The sequence below is a fragment of the Mustela nivalis genome, assembly GCF_964662115.1.
Source record: "Mustela nivalis genome assembly, chromosome: 3".
Taxonomy (NCBI): domain Eukaryota; kingdom Metazoa; phylum Chordata; class Mammalia; order Carnivora; family Mustelidae; genus Mustela; species Mustela nivalis.
Genome location: NC_139022.1, coordinates 88,032,988 through 88,060,111, shown reverse-complemented (window position 1 = coordinate 88,060,111; position 27,124 = coordinate 88,032,988). Strand labels below are relative to the sequence as shown.

Genomic DNA, 27,124 nt, shown 5'->3' with positions numbered 1-27,124 from the left:
CTTGGCCGCTGACGGACAAACTGCGCCGCTTTTAAGATTGGTAGCGAGCTGCGTGTGTCGCGCCGTTTCTGACAATTCGGGCAACATGGCGTCGGAAGGTGGTAGCGATTCGCAGCTGAGAAGGAGAAGGCGCCGGGACCCGGAGGAACCGGAAAAAACAGAACTCAGCGAAAGAGAGCTGACAGTGGTAGTGGCGGTGGCTCAAGAGAATGAAGAGGAAAATGAAGAGCGCTGGGTTGGGCCTTTACCTGTAGAGGCAACATTGGCCAAGAAGAGGAAAGGTAGCTACAGAGATAAGCCCAGGGCGAGTTGAAATCTGCATCCCCCGACTGGGAGATTTCGAACCAGACCCCCAAAACAGATGGTGTGTGATTGCGGGGTTTTGTGCCCTCTGAACAGAGGATCTTCTGATTGCTGGTCATTCTATACTTGCACGTTCTCCCGAAATAGTGACCTGGGCTGAGTACAGCATCCTTTTGGTAATACCAAACAGTGTTAATCATGGATGTGTTACAGTAATGTGTTCTAATAGATGCTAAAGCTAATTTATGCCACTACTTCCTATGCGCTCTCGTTTAATCCCTACAGCAAGTAAATGAGGTTGGAATTTCTGTCTCCGTCTAGCAGATGTGAGAGTCAGGTTTTCTTGAAGGCTTTTAGTTCAGGAATGCAGTTTGTTGCGGCGCGCGGGGAGGTGGTGAGGGGGCGGTGCCTATTTAGAATCCTAAAGAGTTAGTAAAGATGATTATAATTCTGACTCTTCCAGTAATTACTTTTTTGACGTAGGAAAGTTACATAAGTTTCCTGGATCACAAATTTTTCATCTAAAACCAGCGGGGTGTGGTTTTCAAACCACACGCAGGAGATACCAGGGCCTGAAGTATTTTCCTACTTTCGTGGAATAGTGAACAGGTTTTATCAAATAAAAAGGGTGGGGACAGAGGTTAAATTTTCTTATTTTAAAAGTTCTATAAAATGTCTTTCTTAACTTGTAAGATCATTAAAATACGATTTTTCTGAAAGTTAAATCACTTTATCATTCTCTCTCTCTCTGCTTCACACTCTTCAGTGATTCCTCATTATTTTCTAAACAAAGTCCAAACTCCCCAAATGGTCTACAAGGCTGTTCATGACATTATCTCTCCTTACCTCACCAAAACATTTCCACTGCTTCTCTATCCTAACTCTGTCTTCCTTACTCTGTACTCTAGACATATTAAGATATTAAGATACTTGAGAATGGGGCATGCCTTTTTTTCTTATTTGAATGCCTACCAGGATGTTATGGTGTATACCTGGAATAATTTCCCTCACCATTTTTCACTTGGCTAACTTGCTCAACTGTAGCATTCGTCTTCACCATCACCTCTCTAAAGCCTGTGACGTCTCCAGTTTGGGCCGGGTTTCTAAAGAGCATCAATCATAAATCTGAAGTAATATTTAACATCTGAATTTACAGGTAGACTTCAAATTTATGTATCCAGATTTTGAAGAAGGCACTTTTTAAAACACTGTCCACTGACACCTTTAAAGTACATAATCTTTTTTACTGTTAGGTCTTTCTGTTAAATGTTTCCATAGCAATTTCTTCCTCATTGCACTTGCTACATTTTACAATTGTATATTTATTCATGTGATAGATTAATGTTCTTTTCCACTGCTAAGACTATACCCTTCTAAAAGCAAAGTCCATTCCTACTTTGCTTCAGTGCTTGCTACAATGCTTTGCACATAGTTAAGTGTTCACTTAGTATTTATTGAATGAATGAATATGACAAAGTTATTGCTCTTACTGTTGCATTAGAATATTTTTGTATGTCCTTTCTAATGGAAAAATAAAAAAATATCAAAGTGTTGATATTAGTGTTAAGAGACAAATATTGTACAAAACTTAATTCAGTAGAGACAGAGACAGAAATAATTAGGTGTGAAAATGTTCATCCTAGGGGCACCTGGGCAGCTCATTCGGTTAAGTGTCTGCCATTAGCTCAGGTCATGATCCCAGGGTCCTAGGATCAAGCCCCATATCGGGTTCTCTGCTCCGTGGGAGCCTGCTTCTCCCTTTCCCTGCTGCTCCCCCTGCTCGTACTCTCTCTCTGTCTATGAAATAAATAAATAAAATCTTTAAAGAAAAAACACACACAAAAAAGAAAAATGTTTGCCCTTAAGTAGATGCTCATTGTGTTTAAGCCAATAGTTTGAAGTTTGAAGAAAAAAATTAAGATTTAAAAACATGTATGAGACATTAGAAAAATATCATTGAAGATTATCTAAAAAGACAGGAATTTGGGGCAACTGGCTGGCTCCATCGGTAGAACATGTGACTTTTGATGTCAGGAGTGTAAGTTCAAGCACCATGTTGGGTGCAGAGATTACTTAAAAATAAAATCTTTAAAAAAAAAAAAATAGGGGCGCCTGTGTGGCTCAGCGGGTTAAGCCTCTACCTTGACACTTGGGTGGCTTAGTGTGTTAAGCCTCTGCCCTCGGCTCAGGTCATGATCTCAAGGTCCTGGGATCAAGTCCCGCATCAGGCTCTCTGCTTGGCAGGAAGCCTGCTTCCTCCTCTCTTTCTCTCTCTCTGCCTGCCTCTCTGCCTAATTGGGATCTCTCTCTGTCAAAAAAATAAATAAAATCTTAAAAAAAATAAAAAGACAGGAATTTGATAATATATTTCTAGAAATAGAACATGATCTTTTGACACTGGATTTTTGTACTCATTTTCAGAAAGACATTATAAATTATTATATGGTACTACTTTTAATTAAACTGATGGTTTCTCAAAGACAAGAGTTATGTGTTCTTCATGTCCATGAGCCTTAACCTATTTTCTTTTCATCTGCTCAACAAGTAAACTAACTAGCAGCAAAAGGAATGGTATCAGATAGGATTATATTACCTGCCTATTACATAAAGACCCAAAAAGTCAATAACATTAAAAAAGACAGAGGTCTGGAACACTTGGGTGGCGTAGTCAGCTAAGGCACTGCCTTTGACTCAGGTCATGATCCCAGGGTCCTGGAATCAAGTCCCGTATCAGGCTCCTTGCTCGGCAGGGAGCCTGCTTCTCTCCCCCTCTGCCTGCCACTCTGCCTACTTGTGCACACTTGCACTCTCTCTTGCTCTGACAGGTAAATAAATAAATAAATAAAATCTACTTAAAAAAAAAAAAAAAAAGACAGAAGTCTACTTCTTTCATGTGTAAAAGGAGTCCCAAAGTAAACAGTCTAAGATTGGTATAGAGGCTCCAGACGGACGCTCTTTGCAGCTTTCTGCCCTAACATCACTAAGATATGGCCCTCATCTTTATCCTGAGTGTTTATTAGAAATAACAGTGCTGTTATCCCAGTTCCAAGTTGTAGGACTGAGGAAGGGAACAAGGGAACACTTTTTGAAAGAGACTTCCTCATTGTTGTACAACATTTCTCATTGACACATGGTCATGGTCACACCTAACTCTGGAGAAGTTGAGAAATGTCCCTTTAATAACAGCTGGATATCAACATGCCCATGTAAAAATGGGCATTCTGTTACTAAAAGTGAAGGAAAAAGGAGTTCGTTGGGCACCAGTTTGAGTCTGCTATGCATTGGTTAATGAAAAACTACAAAACATCTCATTTAATGTAGCAATTTTTATAGTTCCATTTGGCCATCATTGGATTATTTTACTAGATATGTCAATTTTTGCTAGTAAAATTGTTCATAGGTCCTGTAATGAAATCAGTATTTCCTCGGATTAACACTTTTTTTTTTTAAGATTTTATTTATTTATTTGACAGATCGCAAGTAGTCAGAGAGGCAGGCAGAGAGAGGAGGAAGCAGGCTCCCCGCTGAGCAGAGAGCCCGATGTGGGGCTCGATCCCAGGACCCCCGGGATCATGACCCAAGCCGAAAGCAGAGGCTTTAACCCACTGAGCCACCCAGGCGCCCCGAATTAACACTTTTAACAAATGTTTTGTCCCTGAAAAGTTGAGAACTCTAGAATTTTTTTCAGCTCTAAAAATCTGTTTCTAATTTTTTCATGTTAACCTGCTCTAATGCCAGTATCAGTGACTTCAGAGAGGATTAGTGCCTTTAAAGATAAACAGACATCAGTGGCCATGGTCCTCTTGTTACTTATTTCAGTTAAAACTAATAATTGATTCTACATGGCTAAAAAGATGGTTATGATAATTTGATGAAACTTTTAAAGGTTTTTGTTTCTTAATGGAACCTTCATAATAAGTCATAATTATTCAGTTCTTAAGTTCTGTGGACAGTTAAGCCTTTTTATACTACCTTAGAACCTGTCATGACTAACTAAATAATGGTGCTATTCACTACTATAAAACAATAGAAGTTAAAAGTGATGTAACAGACACTAAATTTTTTTTCATTACATGTGAATTAAGAGAATTTTAAGAAAATCTAGAAGAAAATGCAAAATAGAATTTAGAAAATCTTAAATACAAAATAGTATATAGTTCCAGTTAAAAATACATTTTTCTTTACTTTTTTTTTCCTTCAGTTCTAGAGTTTGAAAGAGTCTATCTTGAAAATCTCCCCAGTGCATCTATGTATGAACGCAGTTACATGCATAGAGATGTTATCACCCATGTGGTATGCACCAAGTAAGTCTATCACATCATTTTAATTTCTTTCTAAAAAAGGTTTTTTAGGGGCCCCTGGGTGGCTCAGTGGGTTATGCTTCTGCCTTCGGCTCAGGTCATGATCTCAGGGTCCTGAGATTGAGCCCCACATCTGGCTTTCTGCTTGGTGGGGAGTCTGCTTTCCCCCACCCCCTCTGCCTGCCTCTCTGCCAACTTGTGATCTGTCAAATAAATAAAATTTTTTAAATTTATTTTTTAAAAGATTTTTATTTATTTATTTGACAGAGATCAGAAGCAGGCAGAGAGAGGAAGGGAAGTAGGCTCCCTGCTGAGCAGAGAGCCCAACACAGGGCTCAATCCCAGGATCCTGGGATCATGACCTAAGCCAAAGGCAGAGAGGCTTAACCCACTGAGCCACCCAGGCACTCCAAATAAAATATATATTTTTTTAAAATGTGTTTTATAAAAATGCTTCAGTTTTGAGGAGGATTTGTAGAGGTAACTCTAGGATACTATGGATTTCTGTTTAATGTCACAGGTTTTGTAATAGTTGAAGTTAAATAAAGGCCTACATTCTCTTTCCTATATCATACAAGAAGGGTGTTCAAAGTAAGATGTGTAAAGTACCTGACATAGTCTAGGTTTCAATAAATGGCTTTCATTTTTATATATCATACAAGGCAGACTATTCTGTATAAAATCTTTTTGATACTTAACCAAACACCTTGGATAGGATACAAACCAAATGTATGTTGAACTTTGCTGTATAGAGAAGGAATATATTGAGATTTAATGATTTATCAGTTTCTGAAAACTAATGTAATTTTCCTTCTGAAAACACTGCCTATAGGGTGATCTTAACATTAATGGGTTATAGGGTCTAGTGATTGCTGGTGAAATTTCTTTTTTTTAATGTCAAGTGCTAGCTCAATTCTGATCCTAGTTCTTGGGATTAAAATTAGTACCACAGCAACTATTAAAAAATCCAGAAAAGAACTACAAAGTTTGCAATAATGGCCTTCATAAAGGAAGATTTTTTTTTTATATGTCATATAGTAGTCTTCATAAAGGAAGATATTTTTTTAAAAACCTACTTTGAAAGTCAGAAACTCTCATGAATGATTGCTTTGGGGGTACTAAGTAATTCATAGATCTGTTCTACAAATTAACTTTTATAATTTTATATATGCAGGACAGACTTTATTATTACTGCCAGTCATGATGGACATGTTAAGTTCTGGAAAAAAATAGAAGAGGGAATTGAATTTGTTAAACATTTTCGTAGTCATCTGGGTAAGAATTTCACTTTGAGTTTGTGTTTGTGTAGCTCTCTTAAATTGTATTGGTTAAAGTTTCTTTTAAAAATTTTTTTCATTGGATCATGTATATTTGTTTCATTGGTATTTACTAGTTTTTAATTTGATTTATTTAAATAGGAGTTATTGAGAGTATTGCAGTTAGCTCTGAGGGAGCATTGTTCTGTTCTGTGGGTGATGATAAAGCAATGAAGGTGTTTGATGTAGTGAACTTTGACATGATCAATATGCTGAAGCTTGGGTGAGTCTTTTTTTAAAGTATATATTTTTTAACTTAGTGAAATAAGTTTTAAACTGAATGTCACCATTTGGTAGATATTTTTAAACAGATTATATTGCCATCCCATTAAAAAATGTGCCTTTGAATTTTGCTTAGGAAAATTCAGTATGAATCCTTGTTATGATCTTTTTGGAGGCTTCTGCTGTGGTTTTCTCATTAATCACAGTAGAAGTTTTTAATCAGCATCATAGTAAGGATTCATTATATCCATTTGACATTACTTAATGGAGGAACAGGATCCATCATGTCGAAAATACTGGTGCTTAGAATTAACTTCTTTGCTGTGTTTATTTCAGTCATCTGTATTGTGCCTTATAAGGCTTGTGTACATTTTGAACTTGAAGTGATTTGTTGGTTAATTTAAACTTTGAAGTATATTGATACCCAGCCTATGTGGTTGGACTGTACAGGAATTAGATGAATACTTGAAGCATGTCTTTCTTCAGATACTATACTGAATTTAGATATATCTTAATGAATGTCAGCTTTAAAGTCATAGTATTGTCAGAAAGTTTGGGACTTGTCTTAGCTCACACTGTCATTAGAAAAGACCATAGGCTAAGTGGATTAAACAGTAGAATTTTATTTTCTTAGAGTTCTGGAGGCTGAAAAGTCAAGATCAAGGTTCCAGCAGGGTTTAATTTGTGGTGAGGACTCTCTTTGGGGACAGGATGTAGGGAGGAATGGTATCTTGATCTTTCCCTACTCAGGCCACAGGCCTTTGGGATTAGGGTCTCACATTTATGACCTCATTCAACCTTAATTACCTCCTAATTATCTCCAGATACGATCACCTTGGGTAACTGCAACATATGAATGGTGGGGGAAGGAGAACAACAGTTCATTACATAATGGGATTTCTTTTGGAATTTCCTTCAAAACCAGTTTATGAGCCACTAAAGGAAATCAGTCTCATTACTTATGGTTAGAACTTATTTTTGACTAGAAATAGAAATATCTTTTGGTTATCTGTCTTATTCCCTTGCTGTGTTTACCCACACTAGCGGTTTTTAAAAATTAAATCTATTGATAAATGTTGAACCTTTGCCGTCTTTGAGGATATTAAAAGAGTATTTTTTTTAATAAGTTTCGGTAAAAATTCTAAAAAAGTTTTGAGAAGTTCCAAGAAAGTTTTGATCATCAGCACCAACATTGGAATAACTGTGTAACTTCTCAAACTTGACTGCATAGGAGACAACACTCATTTGAGTGTGTAAGTTCAGTGAATTAATTAAATTTGTCCCAGTTCTTTTACCCTTTGTTCATCAGGTAGCATGTTCAAACTTTATAGTTTTAAGATCAAGTTTTAAGATCAACTTTATATTTTTAAGATAAATAATGAGAATGCGATATCAAAATGTTTTTCTTTTGATCACAGTCATAACTAAAATGTTTTTATATTAAACATTTCAAGGATGGATTTATCAAGTATACTGTTACATGCTAACCTATTTAAAAGTAAGTTTCACATAGACTGAGATGTGGACAGAAATCCAAAAGGCAATGCCTTGAAATATTTTGAGTTTGGGGTCTGATTAGGTTTTCTTATCTACCCAGAAGAAGTAAATGATCTACTATCTGCAGTTTTTTTTGTGGTTTTGATAAATCCTGTGGTCTGAGGTCCGAAAGAGGAAAAATTAGGAACTCTCTTAGTTCCTTCCCATTTTCTATCTCTCTGCTACTTTGAGCAAGGAATCCAAAATTAATCAAATCATTGTCCAGGGCACTTTGCTGTTAGTGAGGGTGGAAAAAGATGATTATTTGTATTGATCTCTTTTTTCCCTCAATTCTTAAATATTTTAGCTATTTTCCTGGACAGTGTGAGTGGATCTATTGCCCAGGGGATGCCATCTCTTCAGTTGCTGCTTCTGAGAAGAGCACAGGAAAAATTTTCATTTATGATGGTCGAGGAGATAACCAGCCACTTCATATCTTTGACAAACTCCATACATCACCTCTTACTCAGATACGGCTGAATGCAGTTTACAAAGCAATAGTGTCTTCTGATAAATCTGGAATGATTGAATACTGGACTGGGCCTCCTCATGAGTATAAGTTCCCCAAAAATGTGAACTGGGAATATAAAACTGACACAGATTTATATGAATTTGCCAAGTGCAAGGCTTATCCAACCAGCATATGTTTTTCACCTGATGGGAAGAAAATAGCGACTATTGGTTCTGATAGAAAAGTTAGAATTTTCAGATTTTTAACTGGAAAACTCATGAGAGTCTTTGATGAATCACTAAGTGTAAGTACAATATAAATTTAATGACTGTTTCCTTTTCTGAATGTCTTTATTTTATGCTGTTTCTTTAAAGATATTTTTTGTGGGTGTAGATATTTACATGGATGGTTATTTTCTCTGAGCACATTGAAGATATCATCAACTGTCTTCTCTCTTTCATTGTTCTTCAGAACTCTCTTCCCTAGGTTTATGATGTGGTATCTTTTGAGCCAATTATTCTTACATTTATGTGGCTGTTTCTAGTTTAGTTTTGTTTGTAAGTTCATCCTCTTAAACTTCTCAAAACTCATTCTAGACTTTTTTCTTACCCTTTTCTTAACTCTGTTCATTCCTGCCTGTTTGTATGACTGCTCCCAAATTGATTTTTCCAGCTTTCTGTTGTGAAAAGAGCTGGTGCTATCCTTTGGTTTGGTTTGGTTTGGTTTTGGTTTTTTTGTTTTGCTTTGTTTTGCTGGTCTTCATGAATGGCACCAATATCCATTTGCTTGCACAAACCAAAGAAACCTGAATCATCCTTAACTCTTTTTCCTTACCCCTCTTTTTAATTCATCATGAGTCCTGTCAGTTTTACTTTCTAAATATGCTTTAAATTTATCAGTTTCTTTCAGCACAGCTGTCAGTACTAAAGCTCATGATCTTTTGCATAGACGATCTCATGGCCTACTGCCTGTGTCCTGGCTTCCTCCTAATCTGTTACACATGCTGTACCCAGAGCAAATTTTTTTTTTAATTTTAAATTTTAAATTTTTATTTATTTTTTTAAAGAGTTTATTTATTTATTTGACAGATCACAAGTAGGCAGAGAGGTGGGGCGGGAAGCAGGATCCCCGCCAAGCAGAGCGCCAGACACAGGGATCGATCCCAGGACTCGGGGATCACGACCCAAGCCGAAGGCAGAGGCTTTAATCCACTGAGCCACCCAGGTGCCCCTGGAGCAGTTGTTTTTTGTTTTTTGTTTTTTGATTTTTCTTTAAATGCACATCTGATCATGTCATTCTTTGAACCTTTTAGTGACTTCCTGTTCTTAGAATCAGGACCAAATTCATGGCCTGCCTTGTTGTGGCCTTTGCCTACTGCTCTACCCTACTGTAAATCACCTTTCTCCCTGCCTCTTACTATAGCCATTTAGGCTTTCTTTCAATTTCTTGAACATGTCTCCCACTATAGGGCCTTTGCATATGCTGTTGCTGCTGCCTGGGGTCACCCCTCCCCCATTCTTTCCATTACCTGTTGAATTTACACTTCAAATCTTATTTAAAGGGTCACTTCCTATGGGAATTCGCTGTTCATATAATCCAAGACAGTTTTTTTTTTTTTTTAAGATTTACTTATTTACTTTACAGAGGGGACAAGAGAGGGTAAGCATACCTGCAAGCTGGAGTGGGGATCAGAGAGAGAGAATCTTCAAGCAGACTCAGCCCTTGCTCAGTGTAGAGCCTGACTTGGGGCTTGATCTTAACACCCATGAGTTTACAACCTGAGCCAAAACCAAGAGTTGGTTGGTTAACCAACTGAGTCACCTATCTACCCGTAGGACAATTTTTCTTTTTAACGTGACTCAGTGTCACTATTTAATTTTACTGTAGAGCATTTGGCATGGTCTTATTTTTGATCAATACGCATCAACCCCTCATAAATTAAACTCTATGAATCTATGGTCCCTTATCTATTTTGGTTCCTGTTTGTATCTCCAGCACTGAGAACAATACCTGATACATAACTGCTAACAAGAATTTGTTAAAACAAAACAAAACAAAAAAACAAAAAAAGAATTTGTTAAAGCATGTAATTGTAGAATAAGAGTTTCTATCCATGCAAAGTTAACTGTTTTTTTGTGGAAATTTGGATTTCATCATTGCTAATGGTATGTTGGATCTTCTAAGAATCTGTGGGTTGAACCTTTGTAGCAGTAATGTTTATTGTATGACCTTGTCAATTTTACAGTCTTGGTAGTGACCAATTTATATTAGACTCCCTGCATTAAGGTCTTAAATTCTATTATTTTTTATCAGTGACACTCTTATTTGGTGGCAAGTAGCAGTAAGTTGGGTAGATTATCTGCCTAAAGTAGTATGAATCCAGACAAGTGTGAAGATGTATTTGCAGTCAAATCATCCCCATGACTCATTTTCTTGGTGGAAGAGAATAGCTCTCCCCTATACTTTTAAGAAAAGGAGAAAACATCCTTTGTAATGTTTTCTTCTTTAATGTTAGACAGTAACTAAATATTAAAACATTTAAAACACAGTCTTTAAAAAACTAAATAAAATTTAAAAAAAATTAAAACACCATCTCTGGATGTATATCTCTTAACACGAATACTCTTGAGCTGTTCAGTCCACTCTGTTCATCCTTGTCTTCAACATTTCTTGAAGTCAGAGTGCTGAGATGATAAGAGAAAATCAGTAGTAAAGCTTATGATCAGATTGAGATTTAGAATAAAATAAGTTACCAAAACAAAACAAAAACAAATGCCAAGTAAATTAGTTAGAATGCTAGTGAGTAGTGAATGTGTGAAATCTCACAGTTAAAGAGATATGCATATGCGGCCTATGGCTATATAGTTCTGTAGCACAGAGGCCGTGGTATTAAGACTAGAATATGTAAAAAGATACTGATGTACTTATCAGGTTGGATTAACATTTATGAAATACTTCACTAGCAGAAGTATTTATGAAATACTTCATTTTCACTGGCAGAGGGCCAGTGAAAATGAATCTTCTTGGGGTGCCTGGGGGCTCAGTTATGTGTCTGCCTTTGGCTCAAGTCATGATCTTGGAATCCTGGGATCGAGCCCTACATTGGGCTCCCTGCTCAGCGGCGAGTTTGTTTCTCCCTCTGTGATCTCTCTCGCTCTTGCTGTCAAATCAATCAATTAATTAATTAATTAATTAAAATAAATCCTTAAAAAAAAAAAAGGAAAGGAAATGAATCTTCTCTGTAACAAAAAAATCAAGAATCCCTCATTACAAAAATTTACTCTGGCATGTAGGCTATTTCTAGCATACAAACAAACAATTATCAGTCTCAGAGACTGGACACAAGAAACTCTAATGACCAGGCTTTTTATCTGTCCTGTAAGAACTTTGCTTCTTCTTGTTCCCTCATACACATACCTCCTTTTGTCTTTTGGAGTTACTTACATTGTTCTCTCCGTATCTAGAAAAAAAGGATTTCTAGTGAATGCAAGCCTGAAAAAAAAAAAGATTGAACATAAGCCTGGTTTCTTTCTATCACCAGTGGAGACCTACTTTTGAATTCTGCTTGATGCCCTAAATATCTGGAAAAGTGTATGAAAGATCATATTTTGGGGGAAACTTACAGTATAATAATACATAGTAATTATGATGTGACCCTATCTGAAATTATTTTAAATATCTAAAGAAAACCAAATAACAAAACTAGAGAGCACTCAAAAATAATCATCCACACAAAATCACATTTACCTAATGATAATCTGTGTTGTACTCTCTGTTAAAATAACTTGAAACATTTTTTTTTAAAGATTTTATTTATTTATTTGAGAGATGGAGATCACAAGTAGGCAGCGAAGCAGGCAGAGAGAGAGGAGGAAGCAGGCTTCCCGCTGAACCGAGAGCCCAGTGCGGGGCTCGATCCCAGGACCCTGGGATCATGACCTGAGCTGAAGGCAAGAGGCTTTAACCCACTGAGCCACCCAGGTGCCCCACTTGAAACATTTTCTAAAATGTCATGAAATCATTATAAATTAGTGAAATAATAAGAGTTTATTCATTCAGGGGTGCCTGGGTAGCTCAGTGGGTTAAAGCCTCTGCCTTCAGCTCAGGTCACGATCCCGGCATCCTGGAATCGAGCCCCTCATCGGGCTTTCTACTTGGTGGGAAGCCTGCTTCCCCCTCTCCTTTCTCTGCCTGCCTCTCTGCCTGCTTGTGATCTCTCTCTCTCCTTTCTCTGTCAAATAAATAAATAAATAATATCTTTTAAAAAAAAAAAGTTCATTCATTCAACAAAAACTGAGTGCCTGTTACATCATGTCAAGCCCATGATCCCTGTATAGGGACCTTACAGTCTAGTTGTGTTGTCCAAATGTGGCCAACTAGCCACATGTGGCTGTTGAGCACTTGATAGGAAGCTAGTCCAAATTGAGATGGGCTGAAAGTATAAAATACAGGATTTCAAAAACCTAATATAAGAAACATAGAATGTAATATATCTCAAAAAATGTTTTTTAAGATTTTATTTTTAAGGGCGCCTGGGTGGCTCAGTGGGTTAAGCCGCTGCCTTCGGCTTGGGTCAGGATCTCAGGGTCCTGAGATTGAGTCCTGCATCAGGCTCTCTGCTCAGCAGGGAGCCTGCTTTCCTTCCTCTCTCTCTGCCTGCCTCTCTGCCTACTTGTGTTCTCTGTCAAATAAATAAATAAAATCTTAAAAAAAAAAAAAGAAAAAGATTTTTATTTTTAAGTATTCTCTACACCCATCATGGGCCTTGAACTTATAACTCTGAGATCAAGAGTCACATCCTCTACCACCTGAGCCAGCCAGGTGCCCCATCTCAATTTTTTAATATTGCCTAAAGCTTAAATGATTATATTTTGGATATATTGGGTTCAATAAAACATTTTTTCTGAAGATTTTATTTGTCTCAGAGAGAGAGAGAGAAAGCACAAGCAGGGGAGGCAGCAGGCAGAGGGAGAAGCAGGATCCCTACTCAGCAGGGAGCCTGATGCAGGACTCAATTCCAGGAACCCAGGATCATAACCTAAGCTGAAGGCAGATGCTTAATCAACTGAGCCACCCATGCATCCCTGAATAAAATATTATTAAGACTAATTTCACCTGTTTTTTTTTTAAGTAGCTACTAGAAAATGTAAAATTATGTATGTGGTTTCCATTATATTTCTATTGGAAAGTACTAGTCCGCGGCTTGTAAAAGGCAATAGATAGAGTTTCAATAGAGAAAACAGTAGTTACATAAACTTTTAAGAAGAACCAGTTAGCATAAATACTATTTTTTATGATTGAACTTATTTTCTGCTTATAGTATTTAGAATCCTCCTGAAGATGACGCATAAGTATATAAACTTTCAGTAGCTCTTAATGTGTTCTGTGCTTCTATTTAAATTCTCATTCCCAGGGCGCCTGGGTGGCTCAGTGGGTTAAGGCCTCTGCCTTCAGCTCAGGTCATGCTCTCAGGGTCCTGGGATCGAACCCCGCATTGGGCTCTCTGCTCAACAAGGAGCCTGCTTCCTCCTTGCCTCTCTACCTACTTGTGATCTCTCTGTCAAGTAAATAAACAAAATATTTAAAAAAAACCTCATTCCCTTTATCATGTAGCTTTTTTGTTAATAAATGGTTTGCTTCTTAGATGTTTACTGAACTCCAGCAGATGAGGCAACAGTTACCCGACATGGAATTTGGCCGACGAATGGCTGTAGAACGTGAGTTGGAAAAAGTGGATGCAGTAAGATTAATTAACATAGTTTTTGATGAGACTGGACACTTCGTGCTGTATGGAACAATGCTAGGCATTAAAGTTATAAATGTAGAAACAAACCGGTAAGTTTTAACATGAAATGTTTTAAAAGTGCATTCATTTTGGGGGGACCATTTTCTCCTCTAGGGAAACAATGGGAGTTTTGTTTGTTCCCGGACAAGTGGAATGGTCCCAAATGTCTAAACTTAACCAAATGTTTTGACTGGATTTTTCTGTGGTCTTTTGGTTGTTTATAATCTTATGTAAAAAGTTTCCACTCATGTTTGTAAAAGAAGTGGAAAAAAGATATGCATAGTTTCAAGTTGTGTTGTGTGTGTGTGTGTGTGTTTTTTTTAACAAGTTTCAGTCTCTCTTTTGCTTATTGATTTAAATTAGCCTGGTTCATGTTAAATGTTGCCAAATATTTTAACCACAGAATTCAGCATTACATCCTGCTAGACATAAAATCAGAAGTTAAAATGCATGAAACCACCATAAGCCTTTTGTGCAAACAGTCCATTTGGTTTTAGTACAAAATAGCCACAGTAAGATACTATCACTGAATATAAATGCAAAGAACTTAAAGTATATTATAAAGAGAAAAAAATCTAGTGCTGTACATTTTCACATGTAAACAAATTTATATTGTAGTTCTTGGCAGTATAGAATCTTTGAAGGTTTACAGAATGATTAAAATAATAGCGACAGGGATTAGTTAAAACTATATGACTGAATGTATTTTTTTTAACCTGGAGGTTCCAGCCACCTACCAATTTAAAATCATTCTTTTTGGGGGAGGGGGATAGAGAAACATTTCTTTAAACTTTTACTAGTTATTTTATACAAAGGTAAAGGATAAAGGATAATTGATTCCTACCTTTTAACTATAAAGTTTTTGTAATTGGACTTCATTCTGATAATTTTATTGTATAAAATGTATTTTCTAGGTGTGTGCGCATCTTAGGCAAGCAAGAAAATATTAGAGTGATGCAGTTGGCTTTGTTCCAGGGAATAGCCAAAAAACATCGTGCTGCAACTACTATAGAAATGAAAGCTTCTGAAAACCCTGTTCTTCAGAATATTCAAGCTGACCCGACAATAGTTTGTACATCTTTCAAAAAGAACAGATTTTATATGGTATGCGGAAGTACAAGGAAAAAGACCTTAATTCTTCCAATTTGGTTGGAGTTTTATTTTCTTGTCTTGTGCTTTCAACTGAAGAGAATGTTGGCAATAATAGCAGACTTTCTAAACAACCAGAATACTATCTTAAAACATTAATATTGTAGAATTTTTAACTAGGACTTGATTTTGTACTGTTTTCTTCCTGTTTTGAAAATTTTTCAACCTGGCTTCTGCAACTGTTTGTGTTGTCTTAGAGGTTAGGGAATAAGCGGTTATGGTAATAATTGCATCCAAAATAGCTTTGCTATGGGGTTTTAAAATTCTGCAAAAGATTGTTTTTCATCTTTTTTTCTGAAACAATTTATCTCCCTTGAACTTGCACACTTCCTTCTCTAAGCACATTTCTATTTATTGCCTTTTAACTCCCTTGTAATGGTGCTATTTTAAAAGTGAATATTCCTGAGGAATTATTTTTTTCTACAGTACTACAGGTACTTTGCATGTTAACTAACACTGGGCTCAGAATCAAACTACCAAGCTATCTAAGAGTAGCAGCATCCTAATGGTTAAGCCAACCAGAAAAAATCTAAAATACAGAGACCTCTGCCCTACCCTTCTGTTTTCCCCACTGAAGTCAGAGACTTCCTAAGTCCCAAATTTGGCTATTTTTCTGCCTAAAATCTTTTAATGGCTCCTCAAATATCTATATTACATGGCTCTTCTACCTGTCTTTCTTCATTTTTAGTTCATTTGCTAAACTGTACTGAATTTGATCCCGTTTGCAGTAATTGAGTGTCCTTGTTTACCTCAAGGTGTTTGCGCAGGCTCTTCCTGTTGCCAGTAACACACCTGTCCCCAGTCCGCACTCTCACTAGGTCTCAGTTTGGAAGCCTTCTCTCGACATCAGGTCTGATTAGGTATGCTTGCTTGTGCACTATGTCACAGTTCTTGGAATAATTTCTTTTCTTTTCTTTTCTTTTTTAAAATCTCTGACCCTATCATCTCCTCCTTCATATAAAATTCTCAAATACAGGACCTTATGTTTTCTTCACAGGACCTCATGTTTTATTCACAAGGTTTGGTAAAGTGTCTGGCTCATTATAGTATACTCATTCTTTCATCTGATATATTGTAAGCAGCTGTGATGCTATTCAGGTTACCAGCATTTGATAAATGTGGGAAATAGCAGCTTATCGCAACCAAACTTTTAGCCTAAAATGGGTACATTCTTTTAAGATGAAAATTTTATTTATAATAGTCAAGGTCTTTGCTAAAAAATTAATACACACTGAAGAAAAAGAATTTTTCTTGTTTTAGCTGTAATTTAACTGTTTTGAAGGTAAAAGTTAATTGTAATAGGGAATCCTTGGTATACACTAAAAACATGTACTAATGTTCCATTCACTTCATCAAAAACTTTAACAAGTTACATTTTCCTTTTCTTCCTCTAGAGTTTACTTTTATGTTGATTAAATCATATGTGTTCCTTGTAATCACTGAAGAAAAAGAAAGTCCCTCTATGTGCATCTTTATACAGCTAATATAAAATTCTTTCATTTTTAGACACACTTATTCATGAGTAAAAAGCAAAATGGTATACATATGTATAAATTTATCCTTTTTTCAAATCCAGTATCATGAGATAAAATTTTACAGAATTTGAACTCTAGTAGTTTAATACATGAGCTAAATCAAGACAACTATTTAAAAATTGATGTAGATAAATCATACAGCAGACATGCCCTTCCTTTGAAAACTGGAGAGTAACATTATAAGGCAACAACATTCTACCTTGGTTGTTTGTTAATTTGGACCTTATACAAATAGATCAGGAATGACATTAGGCGAGATGGAGCCTGGGACACTGGCTTTACTTCCTGGAACTCAGTTGGTTATCAGGTAGGGCTTTCTTGGGAGAAAAAGTCTCTACTTAATGAAAGTCAAGTTAAAAAACAAAAAACAAACAAACAAAACAAAACAGGCTTAGAGAAGTCCGAAGTTTTAACAACTGAAAGGTTTCTTTCAGTTTTCCCAATACCCTGAGGTACCCTGAAATTTCTACAACTTCACTCAAAATTTACATTCTTTCTCCCAAGCTTCAGGATTTAGATAGAACAGATGGGGCTTTGCAGACAATAAAAAAAGAAAGTTAAGATGCATTTCTGATTCATCTTTGAATCCTCAGGCTACCTAGCACCAGGTTCTGCTTTTGTAATAACAATTACTAATATGTATATAGTACCTTATACATTAGGCACTGTTCCCTAAGCATGTTATATCCCTTCATTTAATCTTCGCAGCAGGTACCACTTTGAGGTAGTTATTATCATCCCCATTTATGAATGAGGAAATGGAAGAAATGAATTTACTTCCCCCAAATCATGTTAACTAGTCAGTAGCGGAGCTAGAATTCAAACCCAGGAAATCTAAATAGTGGAAAGTAAGCAACAGATGACAGGTTTTGACATATTAGCTGGCAGAAGCAGAGAGCTACCTCAAATAAAACTGCATCTTGTTAAATGTGTACCCAAAAAGAAATTAAATCCCATTTGAAATCATACATTTTCATTAATGGATTTTCATATTAGACAAGTGTAAAAATAATTTAACTGTATTACACATCCTGTGATAGGAAGTGATTCCTGAAATAAGGATTTGTTCTGATGTGAATTCTTTTTCCTAAATACCATAAATAGAAATGAAATATTCTTGTTGTTAAATTTTAACCAGGTGAAAATTTTATTCATTCACTCTAATTTTCTTTTGAGTTTACCAAACGAGAACCAGAAGATACAAAAAGTGCAGATTCTGACAGAGATGTTTTTAATGAAAAACCTTCGAAAGAAGAAGTCATGGCAGCTACTCAAGCTGAAGGACCTAAACGAGTTTCAGATAGTGCCATTATCCACACAAGTATGGGAGACATTCACATCAAACTTTTTCCTGTTGAGTATGTACTATTTCTGTTGTCTTAAACACCAATGTAAATGTCTTTATTTGAAGAAACTGTGCAACTTAAAATTACTAAAACTTGAATTTTAAAGAAGTGTTTGATAGAGCATCTACCTTTAGCTTTCTGGTAATTGTTCCTCTAGAAAATGGGAAACGTTTATACACATACTTCACAAGTTTATTATTAGGAATATGAAACATAGCTACAAAAGTGCTGAATGTAAACTATAAGTGATATACAAATATATTAACTATATATCCCAATATGGTTTTTAAAGAAAATTACCTTTCCCAGGAACTGAACCCACTATACAAATTCAGTGAACATATGTATCTTAAGGTACTGTAGTTGTATTTTTTAACCTGCTAAATGATTCTGAAATTTAAATACTGTCAAATTCAAATATAATAAGCAATCATGATCTAAAGATAATATACTAAACAATATGAATATACTGTGGCTTATATGCTCTTTCAACTCTTGTTTATCCTGAGGTTAGAAGAGGTTATGAAAAAAAAAATGATTCTGAAAGTTTCAGAAGATACTGAAAACACCATTAAGAAGCACAACTGCAAAGAAAACTCTTAAGATGCCCTGAATAGATTTCATATTTTTAATATGTGTCTTACTAGGTGCCCTAAGACAGTGGAAAACTTCTGTGTTCACAGTAGAAATGGTTATTATAATGGACATACATTTCACCGTATAATTAAGGTAAGGTATACAAAAATTTTTTTCGAAGATTTATTTATTTGAGAGAGAGCACGAGCAGTGATGAGAGGGGCAGAAGGAGAGAATCTTCAAGCAGACTCCCCACTGAAGGTAGAGCCCAACTCGGGGCTTTATCCCACAGGCATGAGATCATGACCCAAGCTGAAACCGGGAGTCAGATGCTTACCTGACTGAGCCACCCAGGTGCCCCAAGTTGACAGAAAATTTAAGTGATTTCCGGAACAGTATGTTTTTGCATAACCATAGGTTTAAACCTAAGGAATCGTCCTGTCTCACAATGATCAGTTTGTTAGAAAGGAATAGGAAAAGTAGCCTGGGTGGCTTAGTCAGTTAAGCATCTGCCTTTGGCTCAGGTCATGATCCCGGGGTCCTGGGATTGGAGCCCCACATAGGGCTTCCTGCTTCTCAAGGAATCTGCTTCTCCTTCTCCCTCTGCCTGTCACTCCCCCTGCTTGTGCTCGCTCACTTGCTTGCTTTCTTTCTGTCAAATAAATAAAATTCTTTAAAAAAAAATAGGAAAAATGGACTGTAGAAGCCAAAAAAAAAGGATGGTCATGAATGTCAGATTTGGAATCAAGCACAGGAATAGTAACTTGGTACTTTTTAGAAACACTGCATCAGTATTTTGTCAGCAGTTAAAGCCAGGGTCAGATACAGAGTAAAAGGTCATGCTTAGATAAAACCCAAAGCTGAGGTTATTTGTACCTAGTGACTGGATAAGGTCTAGATCTAGCAGATAAGATTTTAAGTAATAAAAGAGACATGATGCCACTTAATCTTTGAGAACCACTAATTAAAACCTGAAGAAGAGAAAGAACTTGGCCCAGGATTTTGTTGAGCGGTGTTCCATAAAATAGATGATGCAGTAATACAGTTCTGGGTAACTAGCAGGTCAGAAATGACAAGGGGGATGGATAATCAGATTTGGGGGGTTCTGAAAGAATTAGTAAATGACTCACCAGGCAATCCAGAGTGTTTAGGGAAAGGGAGGATAGAAAAGAGGGGCAATTCTATAAAACAGCACACTATACAGATCTAAAACTTTCTTACAATATTAATTGGTTTTAATTAGATTATTGGGAAAGACAGTACATGTCTATAAATTAGATCTTTGCAGTTTTGTTTCCAGTCAATAAGGTAGTGTTTAAGCAATAGAAATACATCTTTTAAAGTAAAGTATAACTTACTGAGGTTAATAAAATCAGTTTATAGAGAGACAGTTAAGAAAAGTTAAGATTTTACTGACTATACAACACTCTTAAACATAAGATTCCAAAGTGTGCATATAGAAAAAGAGAAGTGTAATGTGTTTTTTGTGTGCTTCCTGTTAAGGGCTTCATGATTCAGACAGGAGATCCAACAGGAACTGGTATGGGAGGTGAAAGCATATGGGGAGGAGAATTTGAAGATGAATTTCATTCAACATTACGACATGACAGACCATATACACTCAGCATGGCCAATGCTGGATCGAATACTAATGGATCCCAGTTTTTCATAACAGTAGTACCAACGGTAAGAACAGCATTGTCTATAAGCCACAGAGTCATAGATTATGATCGAAGAATGAATTCAGTGGAAGAGAGCTACAGGATTCTCTACCATTATTTATATCTGCCAGGATATAACAATGAAAACAATTTAAATAAGAAAGTAGAAAATTACCTAACAAATTGGATTTTACTTTGTAAAACTCAGGACATTTGAGTTTAAGTGAACTTGCCAATACTAGTTGTACAACAGAAAACAAATTTTACTTCTGGGGCTGTTTCCTTATCTTCAGAATGGGAGAAATCAGAGTATATGAATTCTGAATTTTAAGAGCTTTATTCTGTATTTTTATATCTCGGAAATCAGAATACAGCCCATAATCAACAGCACTGTAGATCTGCTAAAATACAGCATTATATAAGAATATAAGAATATTCTTTATACTCATTGAAGAATATTCATTATATAAGAATATAAGAATATTGCACTTTCTTGCTATGCAGTTACACAAAATTATACAAATTATTACACTTTATTTTTTGGAATGAAGCACCATGCAACAAAGGAACAATATTTGTAATTACTATCAGGCACAAAGTCTCATGTAATATTCATAGTACTTCTAGTATCACTATGCCCCGTTTTAAAAATAGATGAGGAAATGAACAGTGAGACATGATTAACTTGCCAGAGGTCAAGTAGGCAGCAAGAGCCAGCATCTGAGCTCTCATCTCTCTAATATGAATGAGCAGCATGTGCTAACAGTTCCAAACTGCCTCTTTCTTATACAGGTAGGAATCCTGCAGAGAAATTTGAAAGCCTTAGGCATAATTCTTGAGCTATGCAGAGAGACTTAACCTTTAGCAAATATCTTCTAGATCTGGTCTGAAAGATGCAGATATCTAATTAAACATTATCCTGTGCTTTTATATTTTTTCATATAATTATGGAAATCACTCTTAAAAGCTGTTAAATGAAGTTAACTGCATATCCTTTTAATTAAATTTTAAAAATGAAGCATAAACTTAAATTCTCTTTAATTTGCTCACCCAGAGGATATGATTTAAGAAATCTGGGTTTACCAAGATTTTCCATTTCTCCTCCAATGCAGCCTTGGCTTGATAATAAGCACACAGTGTTTGGACGAGTGACTAAAGGAATGGAAGTTGTACAAAGGATCTCCAATGTCAAAGTCAATCCCAAAACAGATAAGCCCTATGAGGATGTCAGCATCATAAATATTACTGTCAAGTAAAATAAGGTTTGTCTCACTGTATGTGTAAATAAAAACACACATATATCAAATAGGGTTATTTTACATTAGAAAGCTCTTAGGACTTGCAGAACATACAAATCATGTTTCAAGGATCCAATATTATGTTTTTATATTTTTTATTAAAGGTCCTTTTTAAAAACTCTGCCTTTGATTTTTCTTGCAGCATTTCTCATCCTAGGAGGTGATAAACTGAAGTGAACAAATTTGGGCAAATAGCATCCCTTACACGTAATCTTTCATGAGACTCAAAACCAGATTAAATAATGAGAATCATATGCATAGGTTGCTTAGCTTTTTAAAACAGTCACATTATCTGCCTGCATGTTTCTTTAGATCCACTAAAAAAGGATAACAGGATCTAATAGTAATATACTACGTCCCTTCTTTTCTTAGGTTTATGTTTCATGTCATATAGTTTTGCATTTCATTGTTAAAAATAGTAAGCAGTGTTAAGTGAAATTTCAGACATAAATAGGAAGTTGTAGTTTATTAAAGATTTAGGAATAACTTATTCTGAGTTTCAGGTAAATCACACTTAAATGAGTATTACACCTAGTATTTAAATATAAGAATAAGAATAAATTAATACTTAAGTCCTTAGTTTTACATACAGGTCCATTTTACTATTTTCACATTATTTTCCTCACGTAACTAAATTCAAATTTTCTGTCCTCAAGTTATAGTATCTTTTCTTACCTTACTAAATATACTATCAAATCTTTAAAAAAAAAATTCGCTAAATATACTATCAAGAAAGTATTTATTGGGGTGCCTGGGTGGCTCAGTGGGTTAAGCCTCTGCCTTCGGCTCAGGTCATGATTCCAGGGTCCTGGGCCCCATATTGGGCTCTCTGCTCAGCAGGGATCCTGCTTCCCCCTCTCTCTCTGACTGCCTCTCTGCCTACATGTGATCTCTGTCTGTCAAGGAAATAAAAATTTTTTTAAAAAATTATATATTAAGTGAAACTTTTAGTAGCTAATAATGGAGCAATTATTAGTAATTCGAGCTGTAAAACAGTATGAGTTCAAAATGTTGTATTGATTTCTTCACTTTCCCTCCTGACTTCCTAACTATTAAGAACAATTGCTTCTAGTTTCCAGACACTCTTGAAGTTAAAGGAGGGACACGTTCAACAGACCTGTTTAGGGAATTCACATTCTTATGTTTAAACTTACACTTTGTGTTGATAAGCAGGATTACTTCCTTTATCCATTTGTACCACAAACCTGTGAGATGGAAGAATGTGCCAAGTTGTGCTACTTTAAACTAATATCATATCCCCCTTTTATAAAGTAGATCTTAGACATAAAATGACTTCTCACTGTGACACTTACCTTTCTTCCTATTTTATGTGTCTAGACATCTCCCTAGCAATTTATTCATTCCTGAAAACATAATCCTAAATTTTTGATAATACTGCCACCAACTGGTGGTATTGCCCCATTTTGCCAAACATAGTTATTTTGCTTGAGTGAAAAATCCTATTTGATAAACAAATTTTTCCATTTCATGTCATAAATTTAACATAATCAGTAGACCTAAAAACAGACATTGCCAGATGTGCTTTTTTTTTTTTTTTTTTAAGATTTTATTTATTTGACAGAGAGATCACAAATAGGCAAAGAGGCAGGCAGAGAGAGAAGGAGAAGCAGGTTCCCTGCTAAGCAGAGAGCCCGATGTGGGGCTTGATCCCAGGACCCTGAGATAAAGAGCTGAGCCGAAGGCAGTGGCTTAACCCACTGAGCCACTCAGGCACCCCTGAGATGTGCTTTTTTAAAAGCATGTTTTAAATTATTAGCAAGATGCTTATTCATCCTCTTCATTATTTTTTTTAGGGAAAGTACAATGTCTTTTTCCCTATTACTACTTTGCAGATTCAAGGGTATTTCAATGCTACAGAAAATGTCTTCCTTTTAGCAGTATTAGTTTATAGGCTACACCGAAGTTTTCTCAGACATTTTCTAAAGTAGTTACTTGAAATTTAAAAACCGAGTTTCACTTTGTTTGATGAAAAATTTTAGTTCTATCAAAACACTAGCTATAATACTCATTTATGTGTGGCTTGCACTGCAACTACAGAATAAGTTATTTCTAAATCTTTAATAAACTGCAACTCAGATTTGACATGCAAGTCAATCCCTACCCCACTTGGTTTTCTTTCTCTGAACCACAGCACAAATATGACTTTAACTGGTTAAAACTCAGATTTGACATGCAAGTCAACCCCTACCCCACTTGGTTTTCTTTCTCTGAACCACAGCACAAATATGACTTTAACTGGTTACTAGTTATACTAGTAGATAGATAGATGGTACATGAAACAGAATTTTTAGAATAATGATAGGACCTCTTCCAAATTATTTTAACATTTTATTGCTGTCTATATATAATGCAAATAATGGCTTCTGGTGATGATAAAGCATTCCAGAATTACAGACCAGGGCTACACACTTGTTAAAACCTGCTTTACATAAACCATACAATAATATTTAGGCTTATATACAGAAATTCGGAGCTAGGAGGCAAATCCTAATAGACTGGATTTAAAACATCTCTCTCATTATTAAGTTTGACGTTTCCCAGAGGGAACTTGCAAAATCTTAACTAATGATTAGTGAAAGAATACAAGGACAAATAGTCATAACAGTCTGAGAAAAATATTTCTTAAAAAAGAAATCACACACAAACGCTATTATGTACATTATAATCCGGTCTAAGCACAATTTTTACATTGTGTTTAGTAATATGCTAAGAATGTGAATTACAAAGTTTAGCAAAATTGGTGAAATGAACTAAATTTACAAGGAAAGCAAGTTCACATGTTAGTGTTAGACTTTTTTTTCCCAATTACCTAGTAGAGAAAACAGGTCAAGGGCTCACAGGCAAATGTTAACATGTTTTTTATTCTTCACAGTTACTATAATCAATTATTAAATAATTTAATTCATAAGTGTTACTTATATGCACAAATTACACTTGTAACAGCATGACTTTTACTTGAAAAATAAAGGAGAAATATTTACTTATTTACATACTGCCCATAACACTGATGGACTTCTTTTTAATGCTTTGTATTCTGAAAGTTTTGCTGTTTATTTTAAACAAACAAAAGTACATCTGAAGAGAATGAACCAAAACAGTGCCACCTAAGAGGGACATCTCCTAACATTTCAACTAATAAGACTCGGGATTATTCAGCTTCATCCTAAAGGGTGAGGAGCATTAAAAAAATAGTAATAACAAAACCCAATCTAGCCATGTTTAAATATAAGTTGTACGGCCATAATCAGTGAGTATCCTTAAAAAATGAAAAACTGAAAAGCACAAAATTTTTAAACTTTTACAACACTGCATAATAAATGTGATGTAAACTTTCTTAACATTTCTTTTCCTTCCTTAACTTTTCAAGGCCTTACCATGAAGAGCCTTAATAATGTCTTATTGTCAAGACAAGTGTATTTATTTTGGGAAAGCATTTAAAGTAACTGATTCTCCACTACTTTAAATGACTTCTCTTAAGGTAAATGTAGTTTCCGACTTAGATCTCTATCTTTTATGTATAGCCAACCCTGGTTCTATGTGTAACTTACTACATTTTGCCTATGGTTGTTCCCACTAAGGATGCAGTATTAGTTTAAAAAGAAACTAACTACTTTAAATGAAAAGAGAACCAATTTAGAGCTGTGACCTAGGAAATAACACTTCGAGGTTCAACCTTGGAAATGGGCCTTTCATAAGTGAAGATTAACTACAACATAACTGACTTTCACAGTTTTATTATTAATTGTTCTTCAGTTTAATACTAATCTGACACTCATATCTAGTTAGATAACATTTCATCTGACTCACTGGGTTTTATATAAAAGGGCTTAGAGAAAGTTTTAATAAAACATTATAAAATATTAATTTTCTGTAGTTTATAGTATTTAGCATTAAAGATATTCTGTTACGCTGAACAAAGAAGTAAAGTAATCCTGTTACCCCAAGATGCAGTCTGGATTCTATTTCATTACGTCACTGCTTTTTTGCTACTAAATACTGCCAAAATCCAGGTGAAAGGAAAGATAAGGAAGAAGCCATGCTTCACTTGCTTCACACAGAGGTTCCATTAGGTATTCAGTTGCCTATTCCTTTTTTAATTGAAAGAATAAACCTTCATCTTACCCTTTCTCCGACTACTTCTTTGCCAATATATGGGTCAGCCATACTGTGAAAAACTTAAATAACAAATGTATGTTTTTAAAAAATGTATCTTCAAGAAGTCCCTACTTAATGCAATTTTAATCTGCTCACATGTTTAAATTTTATTACAGAGTAATTTTTTAAAAGGCAATATTGTACTGAATTCCCCACCCAAGATTCCTTTTAAATATACATCCTAAATAAACTCTTTGAGATGTAGAATTTCTTATAACATTTATGTGCAAAATAACTCTTAACCACAAAACTTTAAATAACTTCTGCATTTAAAATCAAGCAACATCCAATACTCCAGCAGCCACAAGTTGCCTTGAGAGCCAATCTAACCCCTCATAAAGTCCCATACCACTTCGAGCATCACAGCCCTGAATATACCAGCTACGGCCACAGCACAATTTATGCAGACTGAGAAGTTCAGTGATTTCTTCTACTGACAGAGCTCCAGCAACATCCTGAAAGATATATATATATCAATCTTTTTTATAATCAGCCCATCAAAATTACCATTTAAAATGAATTTTGTCGGTACCATTCTAACAAAAAGCTAAAGTTAAAACCTAGATTCACCCCTCAGTAATTATTCTGTGAAAAGTAGAGTTGTGATTAAGATCATTTATAGTATAGTCTGTAGAATAGCCTTACAGTGAAATCAATAAAGGTGATGAAACCTGAATGAAAGATACTGCCTGAGTCACACGGCATCAACTTAAACAGATTAACGCATGCATATCACAAAAATGGCTTATACATAGAGTTTATATAATGAACAGTAACTAAGCTCCCACTCTAAATACTCCTGAACACCCCTACTTCCTAGATGCAACCACGAATTATGATTTCTTATATAGTTGTCCAGATAATTTCCATGCACGTTTATACAAATACACAGAAACACACTTTAGCTTTTTTTTTTTTTTTTTAACTTAACACATCCTAAATATAGGTATCTTTCCATTATTTGGACAAGAAGACCTACATTATTTTTAACATCTGAATTGCATTCCAGGGTGTAGGTGCAACATAATTTTCTTAATCAGTCCTTTACTTAATATCTAGATTGAGGTTCTGTTTATGTGCTATTACAAATACATACATATACATATGTAACGTATTTTTAACTACATTCATTTGCAACATTATCTACAGGATAACCTTAGGATATTTATATCTGGAATACATTACTAGAGGTAGAATCGTATGGTGCAAGAGTACATGCATCTAAAATTTTGATAGGTATGGTACTGCCGAATTGCCCTCCAAGAAAATGTGTTTAAAACCACACCATACAGTATATGTGAGTCTGAAGATTATGAAACATTTTTAACAATTTAAGTGGAAATGATATTCCACTTTGCCTTATCTGCATGTCTTTTTCAGTAAGTAAAGCAAAGTGTATCTACTCTTAGTAGTTTGCCTTTTGTTTTTTTTTAAGAGGGAAATCCCTTATTCTTCATCCTACCCTTCCT

General features: G+C 35.4%; 2 protein-coding genes across 3 annotated transcripts in view; one reads left to right on the top strand and one right to left on the bottom strand.

The window, feature by feature from the left end:
- PPWD1 (peptidylprolyl isomerase domain and WD repeat containing 1) lies at positions 1–21,597 on the top strand. 2 transcript variants are annotated; one of them, XM_082723054.1, is made up of 11 exons: positions 1–281; positions 4,505–4,607; positions 5,779–5,879; positions 6,023–6,143; positions 7,986–8,433; positions 13,774–13,964; positions 14,829–15,018; positions 17,775–17,956; positions 18,592–18,673; positions 20,024–20,206; positions 21,294–21,597. In XM_082723054.1, the coding sequence occupies exons 1-11, from the start codon at positions 86–88 to the stop codon at positions 21,435–21,437; spliced, it is 1,941 nt and encodes a 646-aa protein (XP_082579180.1). In that variant the 5' UTR covers positions 1–85; the 3' UTR covers positions 21,438–21,597. The 2 variants fall into 2 exon arrangements, with proteins under 2 accessions (XP_082579180.1, XP_082579181.1); XM_082723055.1 differs by having other exon boundaries at positions 71–364.
- A 2,218-nt stretch (positions 21,598–23,815) lies between these two features.
- Positions 23,816–27,124, bottom strand: part of TRIM23 (tripartite motif containing 23) — a 30,454-nt gene continuing 27,145 nt past the window's right edge. Inside the window, exon 11 of the mRNA XM_082723061.1 lies at positions 23,816–26,110. Within this exon, the coding sequence (XP_082579187.1) occupies positions 25,931–26,110 (180 nt within the window). The 3' untranslated portion in view covers positions 23,816–25,930. The remainder of the gene's footprint in view (positions 26,111–27,124) is intronic.